Source organism: Peromyscus maniculatus, chromosome 14 (assembly GCF_049852395.1).
Source record: "Peromyscus maniculatus bairdii isolate BWxNUB_F1_BW_parent chromosome 14, HU_Pman_BW_mat_3.1, whole genome shotgun sequence".
In the NCBI taxonomy this organism is placed as follows: Eukaryota; Metazoa; Chordata; class Mammalia; order Rodentia; family Cricetidae; genus Peromyscus; species Peromyscus maniculatus.
The window spans coordinates 87,972,956-87,987,937 of NC_134865.1; the positions used below are offsets into that span (position 1 = coordinate 87,972,956).

General features: G+C 41.7%; 1 protein-coding gene across 6 annotated transcripts; it reads left to right on the forward strand.

Annotated features, from left to right (window-relative positions):
- Positions 1 to 899: 899 nt before the first annotated feature.
- Positions 900 to 14,638, forward strand: LOC102905401 (zinc finger protein 141-like). Of its 6 annotated transcripts, none has more exons than XM_042261282.2 (4): positions 929 to 1,031; positions 5,709 to 5,826; positions 9,710 to 9,836; positions 12,785 to 14,483. In XM_042261282.2, the coding sequence occupies exons 2-4, from the start codon at positions 5,743 to 5,745 to the stop codon at positions 14,428 to 14,430; spliced, it is 1,857 nt and encodes a 618-aa protein (XP_042117216.1). In that variant the 5' UTR covers positions 929 to 1,031; positions 5,709 to 5,742; the 3' UTR covers positions 14,431 to 14,483. The 6 variants fall into 6 exon arrangements, with proteins under 6 accessions (XP_015862256.1, XP_076407676.1, XP_076407675.1 ...); XM_076551558.1 differs by having other exon boundaries at positions 9,710 to 9,904; positions 12,785 to 12,967; XM_076551559.1 differs by having other exon boundaries at positions 9,710 to 9,832; positions 12,785 to 12,967.
- Positions 14,639 to 14,982: the final 344 nt, after the last annotated feature.

Below are 14,982 nucleotides of genomic sequence, written 5' to 3' on the forward strand. Positions count from 1 at the left end.
GTTCCTATTTCCATTACTGTTATGAGAGAATTTAGGACCAAAGGCATGAGCCCTTGCTATTTTCTAAACCATCCTCCTAGCCATAGTCTATAAACTGCTCATCAATTACTAAATTTTCTACTAATATATTGGCAAGTGTCGTTAACCTTAAAGGGCCTTCATAATGTTTCCATTAGAAACTGTATTACGTGAAATTAAAATGCTGCATCTTCAAGCAAGCGTAACACAAACAGCCCCTCTCGGCCGGCCGGCATCCATTTTAGGCGCAATCCTGTTCCCACCACCTAGTTGTGGGACCCAAGTGACACTTCCCTTTCTTAAACCTGATGTTACTGGAGAGAGGGGGTCTCCTCCTAAGCTGATTGTGAGGGAAGGGTCCATCCTCACTGGCCTCTGAGCAGGTTAATGCCTGTCTAGCACCTGGCATGGGTAGCTCTTTTAATTTCAGTTTCTAAAAGTGAACGAACACTGGAATATTTTAAATTGAACCTCTCCCTCTCGTTCGTCTGTACTGGACATTGCTGACTCGGGAATGCCTTCCCATCTCAAAACCCAGGAGAGAGTCTCCATCAGAACAGAGTCCAGGCAAGTCCTAGGGAACGGAAAAATGACCGTCGTTATGTTCTCTGCACTGGTCGATCATGTATGTGTTACACGTACAACTGATGACTTACGTGACATCACACAGAAGGGGAAAACGACAGGTCACCCTGGGAACTAAATCCCCAGAAAGCCCTCCTCTAAAAACAGCTGAGAACTTGTCATTCCGACCTCCTTCAGTCACGGGTGCCGTCCGATGTCAATCAAGGCCGGGGGGCAGTCGCCTGAGTCGAAGTGGTGTTGGTTGAAAAACCTGCCAATCAAGCTCACAGAGCGAGGGGGCGGGCCTTGACAGTCTCGCGAGCCTATACCCTTTGTGTTTGAAAATGTCTTAGGGCGGGTCCCGGCTTCGGAGCCCCGGGTGTCCCTGACGAAGTCGCTGTTGCTCAGGGAGCGGCGGGTGCTGGAAATGCACGAGGACCATGGAGCCGGTGAGCGACGGTCGCCAGGCTGCGCGGAGGGTTAGGTAGGGGGGAGTCTGCGCTCCCGGGGGCGCCGGGCCAGGTCCCCCTGGCCTCGGGCGCAGCTGGGCGGCTGCGCGGACCTCGTGTCCTCCGGTGCCCCGGAAGGGAGGAGCTGGGCTGAAACGCGGATTTTGCAGCCTCCAGTCCCTTGCCCTGCGGCGGCCTCTTCCCCTGTCTGCAGCCGGCTTTGCCGACTGCTGGAGACGGTCTGAAGGAGCGTCAGAAAATCCAGTCTCCATGGCGGACGTTCCCGCCGGAGAGCGGCTGGGTTCTTCTCCCAGAGTTTTTTTCCCTTGAGCTCTCGGAATGTATCGGAAGTAGGAGCTCAGATCCAAAACCCTTCCTCCAGCCTACAGGGCCTTAGTCTGGTAATTAAATCCTAAATCCCAAATGTGTGTGCCCTTCCCAAGACGGTATTATCAGTTGATGTATTTCAGTTGTGTGTATTTCAGTCAGACAGCTTTATGTCACTATTCTCCAGATAATAATAAATGGCACTTTATTATTGTTTTAACATTTTTTATATTGGTATATATTATACTTAGTAATGGGTTTCATTATGACATTTTCCTACATGTTTATGTATTTTGAGCATGTCCTCTCTCTCTCTCCCCCCTCCCACTAATCTCCTTCTTCCCTAGTAATTATACTTTCATCTATCTTTTGGGGAACCCATGAGCTTCGTTAGGGTTATTTACTGAGAGTTATTTACCGGAGCCTGGGCATCTAGTTAGTGGCAGCACTAATAGAGAAAATATCTCTCAACCCCTTATCAGCTGTAACGTGCCCACAAGTCCTCAGGGAGGGGTGAGGCCCCATGACACCCCACCCCTCCACCCCCTACACACAGAGTATTGTCAGGGCCAGTCGTGTACACTTAATCACATCTGCTGACATTTTGGGTGCAAAGGCCATGTCCTGCACGTGGCATTTCATGTGGTTGGCATTTTATAGGGATTTGTCTTTTGTTTGTTAACAATTCCCCTTTCAACACCTGTTTCTAAAAAAAAGTATTTTTTGTTGATTTGATTTGATTTTGTACTCTCCTCTTTTTGTCTTCTAGGCGACAGACATCTCAGTGTTTTTGGATTGAGGTTTCCCCTTGGAGAGTTTACATGCTCTGTGCTTTAGTTATTTCCTGCACCTGGGCCTGGCACCACATGTCCACAGCTGCTGTGTGCTTATCTAGCGCATATTACCACTGCATCCTCTCCTCAGAAAACAACCTGAGGTGTGGGGTGCAGTGAGGGAGCAGCTGGATGCCCTGAGCCTGGAGGACTCTGATCTAAGAGGCCCTTTTGTGGATGCATGTCTTGGCCACTGAGAACGGTGTTGTAGTCAGTATGTTGGAGTAGCCACGTCTTCGTCACTATGACCTCAGTCCTTTTATGACTGCTAGGTCACAGGGTCATTCTGTTTCATGTTTTTAAAAACAACTGCACTGAATTTATATCTTAAACAATTCTGGGCCAAGGTTTCCTTTCTAACATACCAGTGGCCACTGGAACACTTTTTTTGTCTCTCTCATATATAACATCCCATCTGCAGTTTCCCCTCCCTCCTCTCCCCACAGCCCCTCCCCTCCACCTCCCTTCTCCCGCAGATCCGCTCCTCCTCCGTTGCCCTTCAGAAAAGAGCGGGCTTCCAGGGATGTCAACACAATATGGCATAACAAGTTACAGCAAGACTAGGTAGGCACTTACCTTCATTTCAAGGCGAGATGAGGCAATCCAATAGGAGGAAAGGGGTCCCAAAAGCAAGCAAAAGAGTCAGAGACAGCCCCTGCTCCCACTGTTGGGAGTCGCACAAAAACAAGCTACACAACCATAACACATATGCAGCAGAAGACCTAGGTCAGGCCCATATAAGCTCCCTGATTGTCACTTCAGTCTCGGAGCCTCTGTGAACCCTGACTAGTTGATTCTGTGGACCGTGGAACGCCTATTCTTAAAGCTGGCCTGTCACCTGTTGGCTGTGTTTTGAATCACTGATTCAGGTTATTAGAATCCACACTGTCAGGTAGCCAGTGGCAGAATGCACTGTACAACTTCTTCCTGGAATAAGCTTCAGTTGGTGCTTATTCCATGGAAAATGTGTCCATCAATTTGCATGTACTTAGTTCTTCTTTCTCCCAGAGCCTAGAGGCTCAGGATATAGCCCACTGGAAGGTGTTAACTTGGGTCCTTCACTGTATGAACAAACTGCTTCCAGGAAGCAGTTAGACCTGGAGTCAGTAGTGTGACCAACTTGAAAGGGCCTGGGGAGTAGGGAGATCGCATTCAGGCTTCCAGAAGCCTGTTATTGAGTAAGACACAGGGATTTAGAACTGAAGGCATGCCTGGGGCCTACAGGTGAGACTGCATCTCAGACCAGTAAAGACAACCTCACGAAGCTGACAGGTCGGTGACCCGACAGACTCAGGTAGCTGAGAGAGTGGTAGCAAGGAGGTTCATTCGGATGTCTGTCACAAGTACTGACTTAACTCAGGGCTCCAGTCACTGAAGACTCGGCCCTTCCTTCACCTCAACCCTGAACGCTTTTTCTTTCAAAACCTCCATACTTGGTTGCATTTCTTTTCCTTGGCAGGTGTGAACAAAAGTGTGATTAACCAAGATAGGGCATCATGAGTACAGTAAAACATAGGTTCCACTGAACCTCACTTTATAAACCATGAATCCGTTGAGTTTATAGGAGCGTGAATTGCAAAGCTGCTGTACCATCAAGAAGTCTTATCCCAGAAAGTGTGTCCAAAACACAAGAGTTGCATCATGGAATCCCACTTAAACTTTTCCGTTCCTATATATTCTAGCATCTTCTATGGTCTTGTGCAACTGAGAGGCAAGAGGATGAGGTGGGTGGAATCCTGAAATCAAGTCCTGAGATTCTCCCACCTCCTTCTGTCTTTTAGGGAGTATAAACAGCCACATTGCCATTGTTATAGACCTAGTGGTCACGGTATTTCGTTTTCTTGTCATGCCTTCCTGGCCACAGTTGACTTAGTCTTGGTTATCTGTCCTGCACCATAATAGTGGAAGAGATGACTGTTTTATACCATGAGGAAAAGCTACAGAACACCCTTCCCTCTTGCCTTTACCACTCATGTGGATTTTACATAAGACACTAGGGCTCCTGGAGCTGTGGGCGTGCTTAGCAGGTCTCAGAGACTTCAGTGTTAGCTTACTGACTTGTGCTTCTCAGTTCAGGATCCTTGAATTCTTCCATCAGCTTCATAGTTCACAGTTGGTTCTACTTACTATTCATTCTGTGGCCTGACATGACAGCAGCAGCAGAGGACTTGCCAGCAAGGGGAGGGGAACATGGCTAAAGCAGAACGTAGGCATCTTCCCTAGGTTTGTAAGTCTGGAGGACTCCCTTTCTGGAATACGTCTATCTTTGTTGAGATAGGGGTCTTAACTGTCTATTGTTTATGCAAACTGTGTTTCTGTATCTTATATATGAAAAGGATTGTATTGTCAGTATAGCCTCATCTGAGCCATGTTCTGACCTGGGCCTACATCTTAGTCTATGAAGAACTGAAGAAACACTAATAAAATGTCTATTAGCTTGAGAATGTATCATGTGGGGATGGCCTTGTTATCCGTTGTAGGATCCAGCTGAGTAAACTGGAAGCTTCCTGAGAATTCCCTGCCTGTTGCAGTGAACCTCTACAAATTGATCCCCCTCTCCCTATGTCATGAGAGTGGTTTGTCAGAAGCATAGATGGACACATTTCCAAAGTTGTATTTAAAAAATAAGCCAGTCTTATTAGCTGATCTACCAGGCAGTCTGATATTCTTTGATAGCTGCCATTAGCAACTATAGGTTCTTTTATAATATGAATTACTATTATAACTATGTGTAGATATAGATTACATAATGGTTACAGAAGGGTTAAAGCTCAGAGTTCAGAGGAGCCAGAGATAAAAAGCTGATACATATTAAAAGGCCTTAAAGATATTAGCAGCAATGGGATGTAGGCAGGAAACGCAGTTCATGCTGATTTTTGTAGCAGAAGAGGAGTTATCAATGACCTCTACTCTGGTAAAGCTGGGATACTTTTATCACAGAAAGAAATTTCTGGATGAGCCAGTATGAAGCAGACTTAGAATTTGTTAGAGGTTTTAACATAGATTTTGAGCATGAAGGTTAATAGAAACAGGTTCTTAGATAGACCCATGTGTGGATGTAGAATTATTTACAGTCTCCAATAATTGCTGTACAGTAAACAGTTACTTAAAAGATTTCAGAGCATTCTGAACGTGCATCGCAAAGGGTTGCTGAAGAAGTTAAATAAGATCTTGGGCTAGTTCCTGATATGCAGTGGATAACAATTTAGCTTATGAGGTGAAACCCTTAGGCATGAGGTTAAGTGTTTTTTAATGTGAATAAAAGTTAATAATCTTGTGAAATTTTCAGAAAATACCTGGGAAAGGTCTTAAGACCTATTTGGAGGTTGACTATACTTAGGTCTTAAGCACTGTTCATTGCTGTTGTAATATTTTATTTGATCTGTATATAAAAGGAATTGTGTCTCTGTGAAGGCAGCTTTCATAGTAAATTTTATTGTTGTAATTTGTGGCCTTTATCTGAGTAGAGACATTGAGCAGACTCCTTTAACTTTCTTTGTTCCCTCAATCTTTTCAGGATTTGGTTCCCCCTTCTTTTCAGTTTGATACTGATGAACCCAGTAGTAGAGCTGCTGGAGACACACGAGAGCCCTGCGGTGGAGGCGTGGCTCCTTTTTGCTAAGGAGCAGGATTATGTAAGAGAGGGGACGACTTGAGTGGCCCTAGTCATGGAGTGGGGACCATGGAGAATAGAACCCAGGGAGCCATCTGGGCTCTTTGGTAGCCCCTTGACATACACTGAGTGCTCCTGGTAGCTTTTCCATCTTAGTGCTTTCACTCAAAATGGAGCCACGCAGGACAAGGCACAGCTTGGAAGCCTTTATTTTACACATTATATAGTGGCTTAGAGCAGCTTGATGTCCATGCCTTGTCTCTAGACTGCAGGAACCTGACTCCCTAAAGTAGCAGGTCTTTACCCCAGAGGGATTCAATTCTCATGAACCAACCCACCTCCTGACTATTCACATTATGTACATTGCTGTAACCTTGCCATCACGTACAGAAAGATTTCTGTTTCCCCTCCTCTTTTCTGTCTTTTCCTTCCCTTTCCCTTTTTAAAATTTTATCTATCTCTGTGTTTATGTATTGTTTTTGTTCCCAGAGTTGGTGTAGAGTGCTTTGCTGCCCTGTAGACAGCTGTCCAAATTCCCAGAGAAAACTGTCACCCAAAGCACAGAGCAGCATGGAGTGATGTGAAGCTTGTTTGACCAAGCTAACAGGACAGTGACAGAGAAGGGAGTAGATCGTTGCACAGTTACTGCCAGACTAAGGGGATCTAGCAAAGTGCAGGGGAAGCTTGGCCCTAGGACCCCTCTGTAATGTGTTGTGGGGCTGGGACAATAGCTAAGTAATACGGTAGTTTGAATGATGACGTACCCCCAGGGGCTCACATGTTTACATGCTTAGTCCCAGGTGATGAACTGTTTGGAAGGATTAGGAGGTGTGTCCTTTTTGGAGGAGGTGTGTTGCTCGGGGTGAGCTTTAAGGCTTCAGAAGCCCTTGCCTGGCTCAGTTCTGTCTGCAGATCAGGAGGTAGTTCTCAGCTACTTCTCCAGCACCATGCCTGCCTTCCTACCAACATGCTCCCTGCTGTGTTGATAATGGCTCACCCTCTGAAACAGCAAGCACGCCCGCAATCAGATGCTCTCTGTAATGAGCTGCCTTTGTCATGGTGTCTCTTCCCAGCAACAGAGCAGTGACTAGAGCACCTGGGCGTGCTGGCCCTGCACCACTGCTGCTGGGTGCATCCCTGTCGCAAAGACAGTGAGAAAGAGATTTCTTCTTAGAATACTATCCCAGGAGCAAGCCCAATTTTGAATGTCTTTCTCTCCCTGTATCTTCCATATGTATGGTGTGGTTAGTGGACTGTTGTGTCTGGTCTGTGTCTGATGTCTGCCTGCCTGCGTTGTTTATGCCTAACAAAGGGCTTTGCTTTGTATCTATTGAACAGCATAGAAAACATGCTAAGAGACTGGAGAGATGGCTCATTGGTTAGAAGAGCACAGACTGCTCTTCAGAGAACCCAGGTTAGATTTTCAGCACCCACAACTATCTGTAACTCCAGTACAGGGGATCTGATGACCTATTCTGACACACACACATAAAATAAATTTTTCAAAAAAGAATGAAAACATGATATGGGAAAGGAATGAGGAATACTTCTACTGGTATCTTTAGCCGAGTTTTACAAAGGAAGAAGTTACTGTCGTGAACCCAACTGACTCAAAATAGAACTCAAAACCACTAACAGAGTTTATCAACCTATATCCACATAATACTTCCAACATTTATGGGATTTTTGTTTTGTTTAAGGCCTTCAGCAAAAGATCACAACACACCAAACACACATACATTATTCTGGATCAGGGATGTGAAGAGTACATAATGTAAGATTAAAACTGTATTCAGCTTAGGATATAAAAGCTGATAACATGTGAAATGCAAGGCATAGTAAGGCTGGTTACCTTGTTTTCTTAAAGGCAGGGTAAACTTAAACAGGCTGAATACACAGCAGGATATCAAATTGAATAAATAGTCTTAAAAAAAATCACCTCTCAAGGCATAGTACTGACTTGCTTGCAAGAGAGTTTAGTCTCTGAAAGCAAGATATATTTCCAGGAAAATATGTTAGTACAATTGGGTACAACTGTGTTCCCCAGATTGTGTGATTTCCACAGGATATATCATCAAGGGAGAATCCATGTGTTTTGACTTTCACCAGCCTATGCAGATCTGTATGTGAGACCTGGATTCTGAGAACCTGAAAGAATGGGGGCTGGGGGAGGGAGAACCTATGCTCTACTGCTGTAGACAGCCCTACTTCAGTTTCAGTGTACTTTTATACAGGAATGTAACTGAGAAAGCAACGATCCAAAGGTTGTTCGATTCAGAAAAACATGTAAATAATGGTCAGTAAGCACATATTAAATTTTAACAGAGCAGCCCTTTCCCAGAACTTTATCAGGAAAGTTTAAACCAATTTAAACACAATGTCTGGCACTTACTATAGATTATATCTTCTTTGGAAAGCACAAAAGCAAGGCAGAAGACCATACCCAGATTCAGGGTACAATGAAGATTGGGTTCTAGAGCTATGTCCTCACATCCACCAAGAATAAATGTCTTATAAATTGAATGTAAATGTTTGTCGCAGGAGGAACGAAATCACATCTAAGAACTGTTTAGGGAACAAAGTGCACCTGAGGTAAAAGGCCCTTTGCCTTTTTTCCTCATGGTCCCCAAGGGATTGTTCACCATAGCCATTCTTTTGACCCCTGTTTCTACACATAATGGTATATGGGGTTTCTGTGTGTGGCATTGAGGCCCTAATTTCTTATTAGGAATTAGAATCTTCTTTAAATAGAATATAATTCAGGTTTACACAAGTTGACCTCTAACAGTGTGGAGTTAAGGATGGCCTTGAATTTACATTCTCCTGCCTCCACCTCCCAAGTGCTGGGGTTAAAGGTGTACCACACACACACATCTTGGTTAAGCAGTGCTGAGAAGTCAGCCCAAACCTGTGTGCATGCTGGGCATACTCTACAGACTGAACTACATCTCCAGACCCATATTTTTCATGTTTGATGTGAACATTTCTACTCTTTTTATGTTTGGTGTGTGTGTGTTAATCTGTCCTCAGGAGGAGCCTGGGGTCTTGTATGTACTAGGCAAGAACTCTGTGACTGGGAAATGCACACAGCATAGTGTATTGCTTTGGATTTATAGCTACTATTTTTATGTGTAGAAATAAAATATAAATAATATTTGATCAGTTTTGTTTTGCTGCCTTCTTAACACATTTCCATTCCCAATCTCATGTGAAAGCTGCTTGAAAGTTATTTTATTTTTACTTTATGTTTCCATCTGAATTCTGCAACAGGTACATTTGGTCAGAACCTAGGCTTGACCATTTGCTATAGATTTGACAAAATGATGTAGAAAAAAGAAACATAAAATCATGGAAGATAGTAGTTTTAAATAATCAAAAAGATTATTCTTGCTGTACTTCCTATTATAATAAAATGCGTGATTACTTTAAAAGTCGAATTTGCCAGTGAATTCTTCCACTAGTGTCTGCCTCGTGGCTGCTGGTGAACAGCCCGTGGACGCTGCCGTCAGCATCACTACTGAGCTGCGTCCTCAGAAACTCTGCCTCCAGTCCAGAACTCCTGAATCAGAACCATCATCCATGTAATTCACTGTGACATTCTCGTCTGAGAATTGTATAATTCTAGTTGTATAATATTAGTTCATATTGTGAATATTTTGATGGTAATGCTTTGCCTTGACATGTTAAATGTCATAAAGCTGGAGTGTTGACACTGATTCAGCAGGTGCTGTGCCATAGTTAGACTCGGTTAGGTAAGGTGTTGTAGAATATCAGTGTGATACCAAAGCACCTTACTGAACAATTCTAACTGCCCGCATCGTCACCAGTTCTAACTCTTCCTTCTCCTTAGGTGACACTAAAACTCTGATCAGCATGGTATTTATTTCTGTTCATTTTTATTTCAGGACCAGTTGACATTCAGCGATGTGGCCATTGATTTCTCTCCAGATGAGTGGGAATGCCTGGACCCTCCTCAGCAGAATCTGTATAGGGATGTGATGTTAGAGAACTACAGAAACCTGGTCTCTGTGGGTGAGGACAGCATCCCTGCAGAGCTCCCGACACACTGCCAGCATTTAACAGTCTTTCCTTTCAAAAATGTCTGTTGTAGCCTGTGCTTTTCATGACCAATACAGATCTGTGCTTTAAAGAACAGTTGTGGGGTCCTGGGCACACCTAGAGTGTTCCCTGCTTTCGTAGACCCTAGGTAGGACCACCTGCCAGGAATGGTACCACCCACAATGCACTGGTCTCTCCTACATCAATCACCAGGCATGAAAATGCCCTCCAAGGTTGTCCACAAGCCAGTGTTATGGAGACATGTTCTCAGTTGAGAGTCCCTCCTCTTGGAAGACTCTAGCTTCTGTGTAGAGGAGGGGGGAAAAAACTTGCCAGCATGGTTATTTTCTGGCTTAAATTGTATCTTCTTATCATACAACTGTTTTTGTCTGAAATGTTTTTTATAAGATAATTATGGCCATGCCAGCTCTTTTTGTCCCTTCATGATTTTTAGCATTCCTGAATCCTTACATCTAAAAGAGTCTCCTATGATACAGCATAATTTTCCTTTTTCTTTTTTTTTTTTGTATTTACTAATGACAGTGTAATTTCCAGTGCATAGAAATTTTCTTTGTAAATACATTTCCCTTTCCTGTGATATTATTGGTATTAGCTGTTTTATTTAGAGTGTGTCTGTGCATGTTAACAGAGGTTTATGATAAAGCTTTTACACTTGTCTTTTAAATTCTAGTTAGAACCTTAAAGTGTTTTTTACATCCTCATAAGTCTGTGGAATTCTGATGCTCTGTATTTGATTTTCCACAGAGCTTGAATTTTTCTTTATTTGTGTTGCCTGGTAACAGTCGGGCAATCTAGTGTTTATATATCGGCAATCTAGTGTTTATATATCCGTGAATGGGTTACTTTCCTTCACTTTGAAGATGGGTTGATTTTGTCCCTGCAGTGTATTCTCTGTGTTCTCCTTCTTATGTCTATGTTACAGTACGTCTTCCAAAGCTCCTCTGGGGTCACAGAGAGCATCCTCACTTTGCTCTCCAGATTACCTTTGTGACTTTTGAAACGTGGACTCCAAGCGTGCATCATTTTCACTCTCTGTCTTTCAGCCTGCAGCAACTAATTAAGCTGCTTGAATTCTGATGTGTTTCTTCATCATATTCCACCACTATTTCTTACTGAATTTATTACCTATGCTATTTGCTTATGGTGTCTGTTTCTTTGTATTCTCATTTTCTTGATTTTAGTGTTTTATTAATCTGTTATCTTTCAGATGGTTGTTTTGTTTATATAATTCATAAATCTGTTTTTGAATGATGGGTTTGCAGTATTTTTCCTGTCTTTCCCCCTGAGTCAGCACTCTGTTTCTTTGTGTACTGTGTTAGCATTCATGGAAATTTGTCCTTTAAAAAAAGAATCAGCAAGAGATTATAGCAGTGGGGGATGACAGCATGGAGGCACCTTAAAACTGTAAAAACCAAAGGTGCATTTGTTCCAGCCACCCCAGGGACTGAATATTTCAGCAAACAAAATTAAATCATTCGGTTGAGAAGATCACCAATAGTGCAGCATGATTTGAAGTAGCCAAAAGTTAATTTCAGTACAAACAAATGATTTGGGGGATGAAGAAAGAGCACATACTAAATAACAACTAATACTAAATAATAACTTAATAACACAAACTGTTCTTGCTGAGGACCAGAATTTGGTTCCCAGCACCCACATCACAACTGCCTGTAACTCCAGCTCCAGAGGGATATGATGCTTCTGACATTCACAGGCATCTGCACTAATATTTTAAAAAGATTATGGGGTTCATATGCACAGTGGTTTACTATTGAGCTATATAAAAGAAAAAAAATCTCATCTTATGCAGTATGTGTAAAAGTGTAAGACTTAAAATGAAATCAAGCAGGCACAGGAAATGAACACCTCAATGTGCAATCTGAAAAGTTAATCTCAGAAATAAAAAGTGAGTGTGGCTATCAATTTGGGGGTTACTGAAGTAGTCGTGATCAAAGGTGAAAAAACTTACTAAGATAAACATAAGGCTACTCTACCATAGCTGTTTATTAGAGATCTAGATTTAATTGAAAAAAAAAAAGGATAGGCATAAGAACATACAGAATTGTATAGATCATGAGTATATTTAATATGTTTTTGAGAAAATACTATGGAAATTGATAGGATGTGTCCAAGTACAAAAATTATAATTATATGAAATGATAATGTGTTAAGAAGATAGGTTTAGTCATTCCACCATAAATCCATACTTAAAATAGCATGCTGTATGTACATGATGAGTAGATTAAATTTACTTTTCAGCGAATTGATAAACAGCAGAAATTTGTTTACATTCAGAAAGTTACTTTTTCTCTATAGGATGTCTTCATCATGTTTTTGATTATTGAGGACTCTGAAACCTGTTCTCAGGACATCTGTTATATGGAGTTATGTTTCTATACAGATTTCATTAGCTACTGTGGGCTCTCTACCCCTGATCACAGTTTGGAGTATAAAAACACTATATCATGTAAAATACACCTGGTATCTCCTACACTCTGTCATTGTAGGTAGCCAGGTTTCAGACAGCCCCTACCAAAAAAAAGCCTCATTCTGTTTTCTCTGATGGAGAGGGAGGTTTGGATTTCCCTGACTGCCTGTGCTGTAGAGGGAGAGAGGAGCTATGGTTGACAAAAGTAACAACTTTGCTTCCAGCTACAATCAAACTGCGCTTGGTTTTCTGCTTGCTTGGGGTGCTGTGATTTCTTAACTGGTTATGGGAGGGTACACAAGTTTAATTTGGTCGGTATTTTTTTTCTAAAGTTAATATGCAAGAGAGTACTAAGGACCTTTGGTCCTGTGGTTTCCCACTGATGTTCCAATCTGGTATAACTTTACATATATTTATAAACCGTAATCACCAGAATCCATTAAATTAATTTGTTTGTTTTTATTTATTTCAGCCCTTTCTCATCATTGTACCCAGAACTTTTCACCAGAACAGATCCTAAAATATTCCTTCAAAAAAGTGACTCATGGAAGACCTGGAAGTTATGGCCTTAAGAGTTTAAGAAATTGGGCAAATGTCGGTGAGAATAAAGGTCAAACAGCCTGCCGTGGTAGACGTAACCAGTGTGCGATCACTAGCAATAGCAAAGATGTCATTGACAACAGAGATCAAGAGCAGAAAACAGCTGTGAAAAAAACCCATGCTGGAACAGGTGCTTTTGAAAAGCCATGTATCTATAAACAAAAATACCCACAGGACATTGTTCAACATAACTTAACTTTGAAAAGAAGTTTGGAAGATCTGAAAGAGGGATTAGTCTTTCACTCAAACATTTCCATAGACCAAGAATTGAGAAACAGAGAACTGATCTCTAAAATTGATCAAATAGAGACTTCCTGTCCTGAAAGATCCTCACTCTTCAGTCAACAAGTAGATCTTTCCTATAGCCAAATGCACAATTGTGGACTGCTTACTACAGATCCATTATTGCACAGCCAAAATTCAGATACAGATATTTGGAAAACCACATATATGTGTAAAGAAACTAGCAAAGCTTTCAGTAATGGCTCTACACTAAATAATTGCAAGGATATGGTTATTGTAGAGAAATCTGGTCAGTTTAACCAAGTGCATAATAACTTTGACAATGGCTCAAGTTCCAACAAACATGAGTGTACTCTGTTTCCAAAGAACCTTTTCAATTGTGAAAACTTATTTACTCAGTGCTCAGAGTTTACCATCCATCAATGTAACTATATTCAAGATAATCATTACAAGCACATTGATTGTGACACAACAGTTAACCACACCGCAAACGTTACTACACATAAAATTCAGAAGGCCCAGAAATCCTACAAATGTAATGAATGTGGCAAAGCCTTTAAGTATTGCTCAAGTTACAATAAACACAGCATAATTCACACAGGAGAAAAACCCTACAAGTGTAAAATATGTGGAAAATCCTTTACACAGTGTGCAAGCCTTAAAAAACATCAGAGAATTCACACTGGAGAGAAACCCTACAAATGTGAAGAATGTGGCAGAAGCTTTAATCATTGCTCGATTCTTAGTCAACACCAGAGAATTCATACAGGAGAGAAACCCTACAAATGTAAACAGTGTGGGAAATCCTTTACCCAGTGTGCAAGCCTTAGAAAACACCAGGTAATCCACACTGGAGAGAAGCCCTACAGGTGTGCAGAATGTGGCAAAGCTTTTACCCAAAGCTCAACACTTAGTGAACACCAGAGAATTCATACTGGAGAGAAACCTTACAAATGTGAACCATGTGGAAAGTCTTTTACCCAATGTTCAAGTCTTAGAAAACACCAGAGAATTCACACTGGAGAGAAACCCTACAAATGTGAAGAATGTGGCAAAGCCTTTAACTGCCGTTCATCTTTTACTAAACACCGGAGAATTCACACAGGAGAGAAACCTTACAAATGTAAGGAGTGTGGCAAAGCTTTCATCCATTGTACAAACCTTACTCAACACCAGAGAATCCATACAGGAGAGAAACCGTATAAATGTAGTGAATGTGGAAAATGCTTTAGTCAGTGTTCAAACCTTAGAAAACATCAGCGAATTCATACATGAGTAAAACCAACAAATGTAAAGAATGTAGTAAATCCTTTACCCATAGTCAAAAACTGGTTTAATGTCATAATTCAAAGTGGGGATGAGTCCGACAGAAGCAGTGAATGTAGCAAAGTCTATGACTTACCATTCACAAGGTTCTCAGTATCAGAAAATTAATTCTTCCTGTGAGAAACCATACAAATATGAACAATACCAAATCCTTAAATGTGTAATAATTCTTTACTAGGCACCACCATCACTTTAGAAACACTAATGGTGTTTTTTAATGTGGAAAAATCTAAATTGTTGCTCATCTCTTACTGAACACTGGATTCACATATGAGACAAAAACTAACAAATATTCAGAACCTGGCAAAGCCTCTATAGCTCTTCAGCTCTCACTAAACACAAAAATTCACCCCTGAGACAAACTACCAAGTGTAGGAAAAGTGCCACAGACTTCTACCATTTTGCACACTTTAACACCAGAGTTTATACTGGAATGAAACACTATAAATATGCCAAATGTGTCAACACCTTTAAATCAAGATACAAAGTTTTTCTAATATC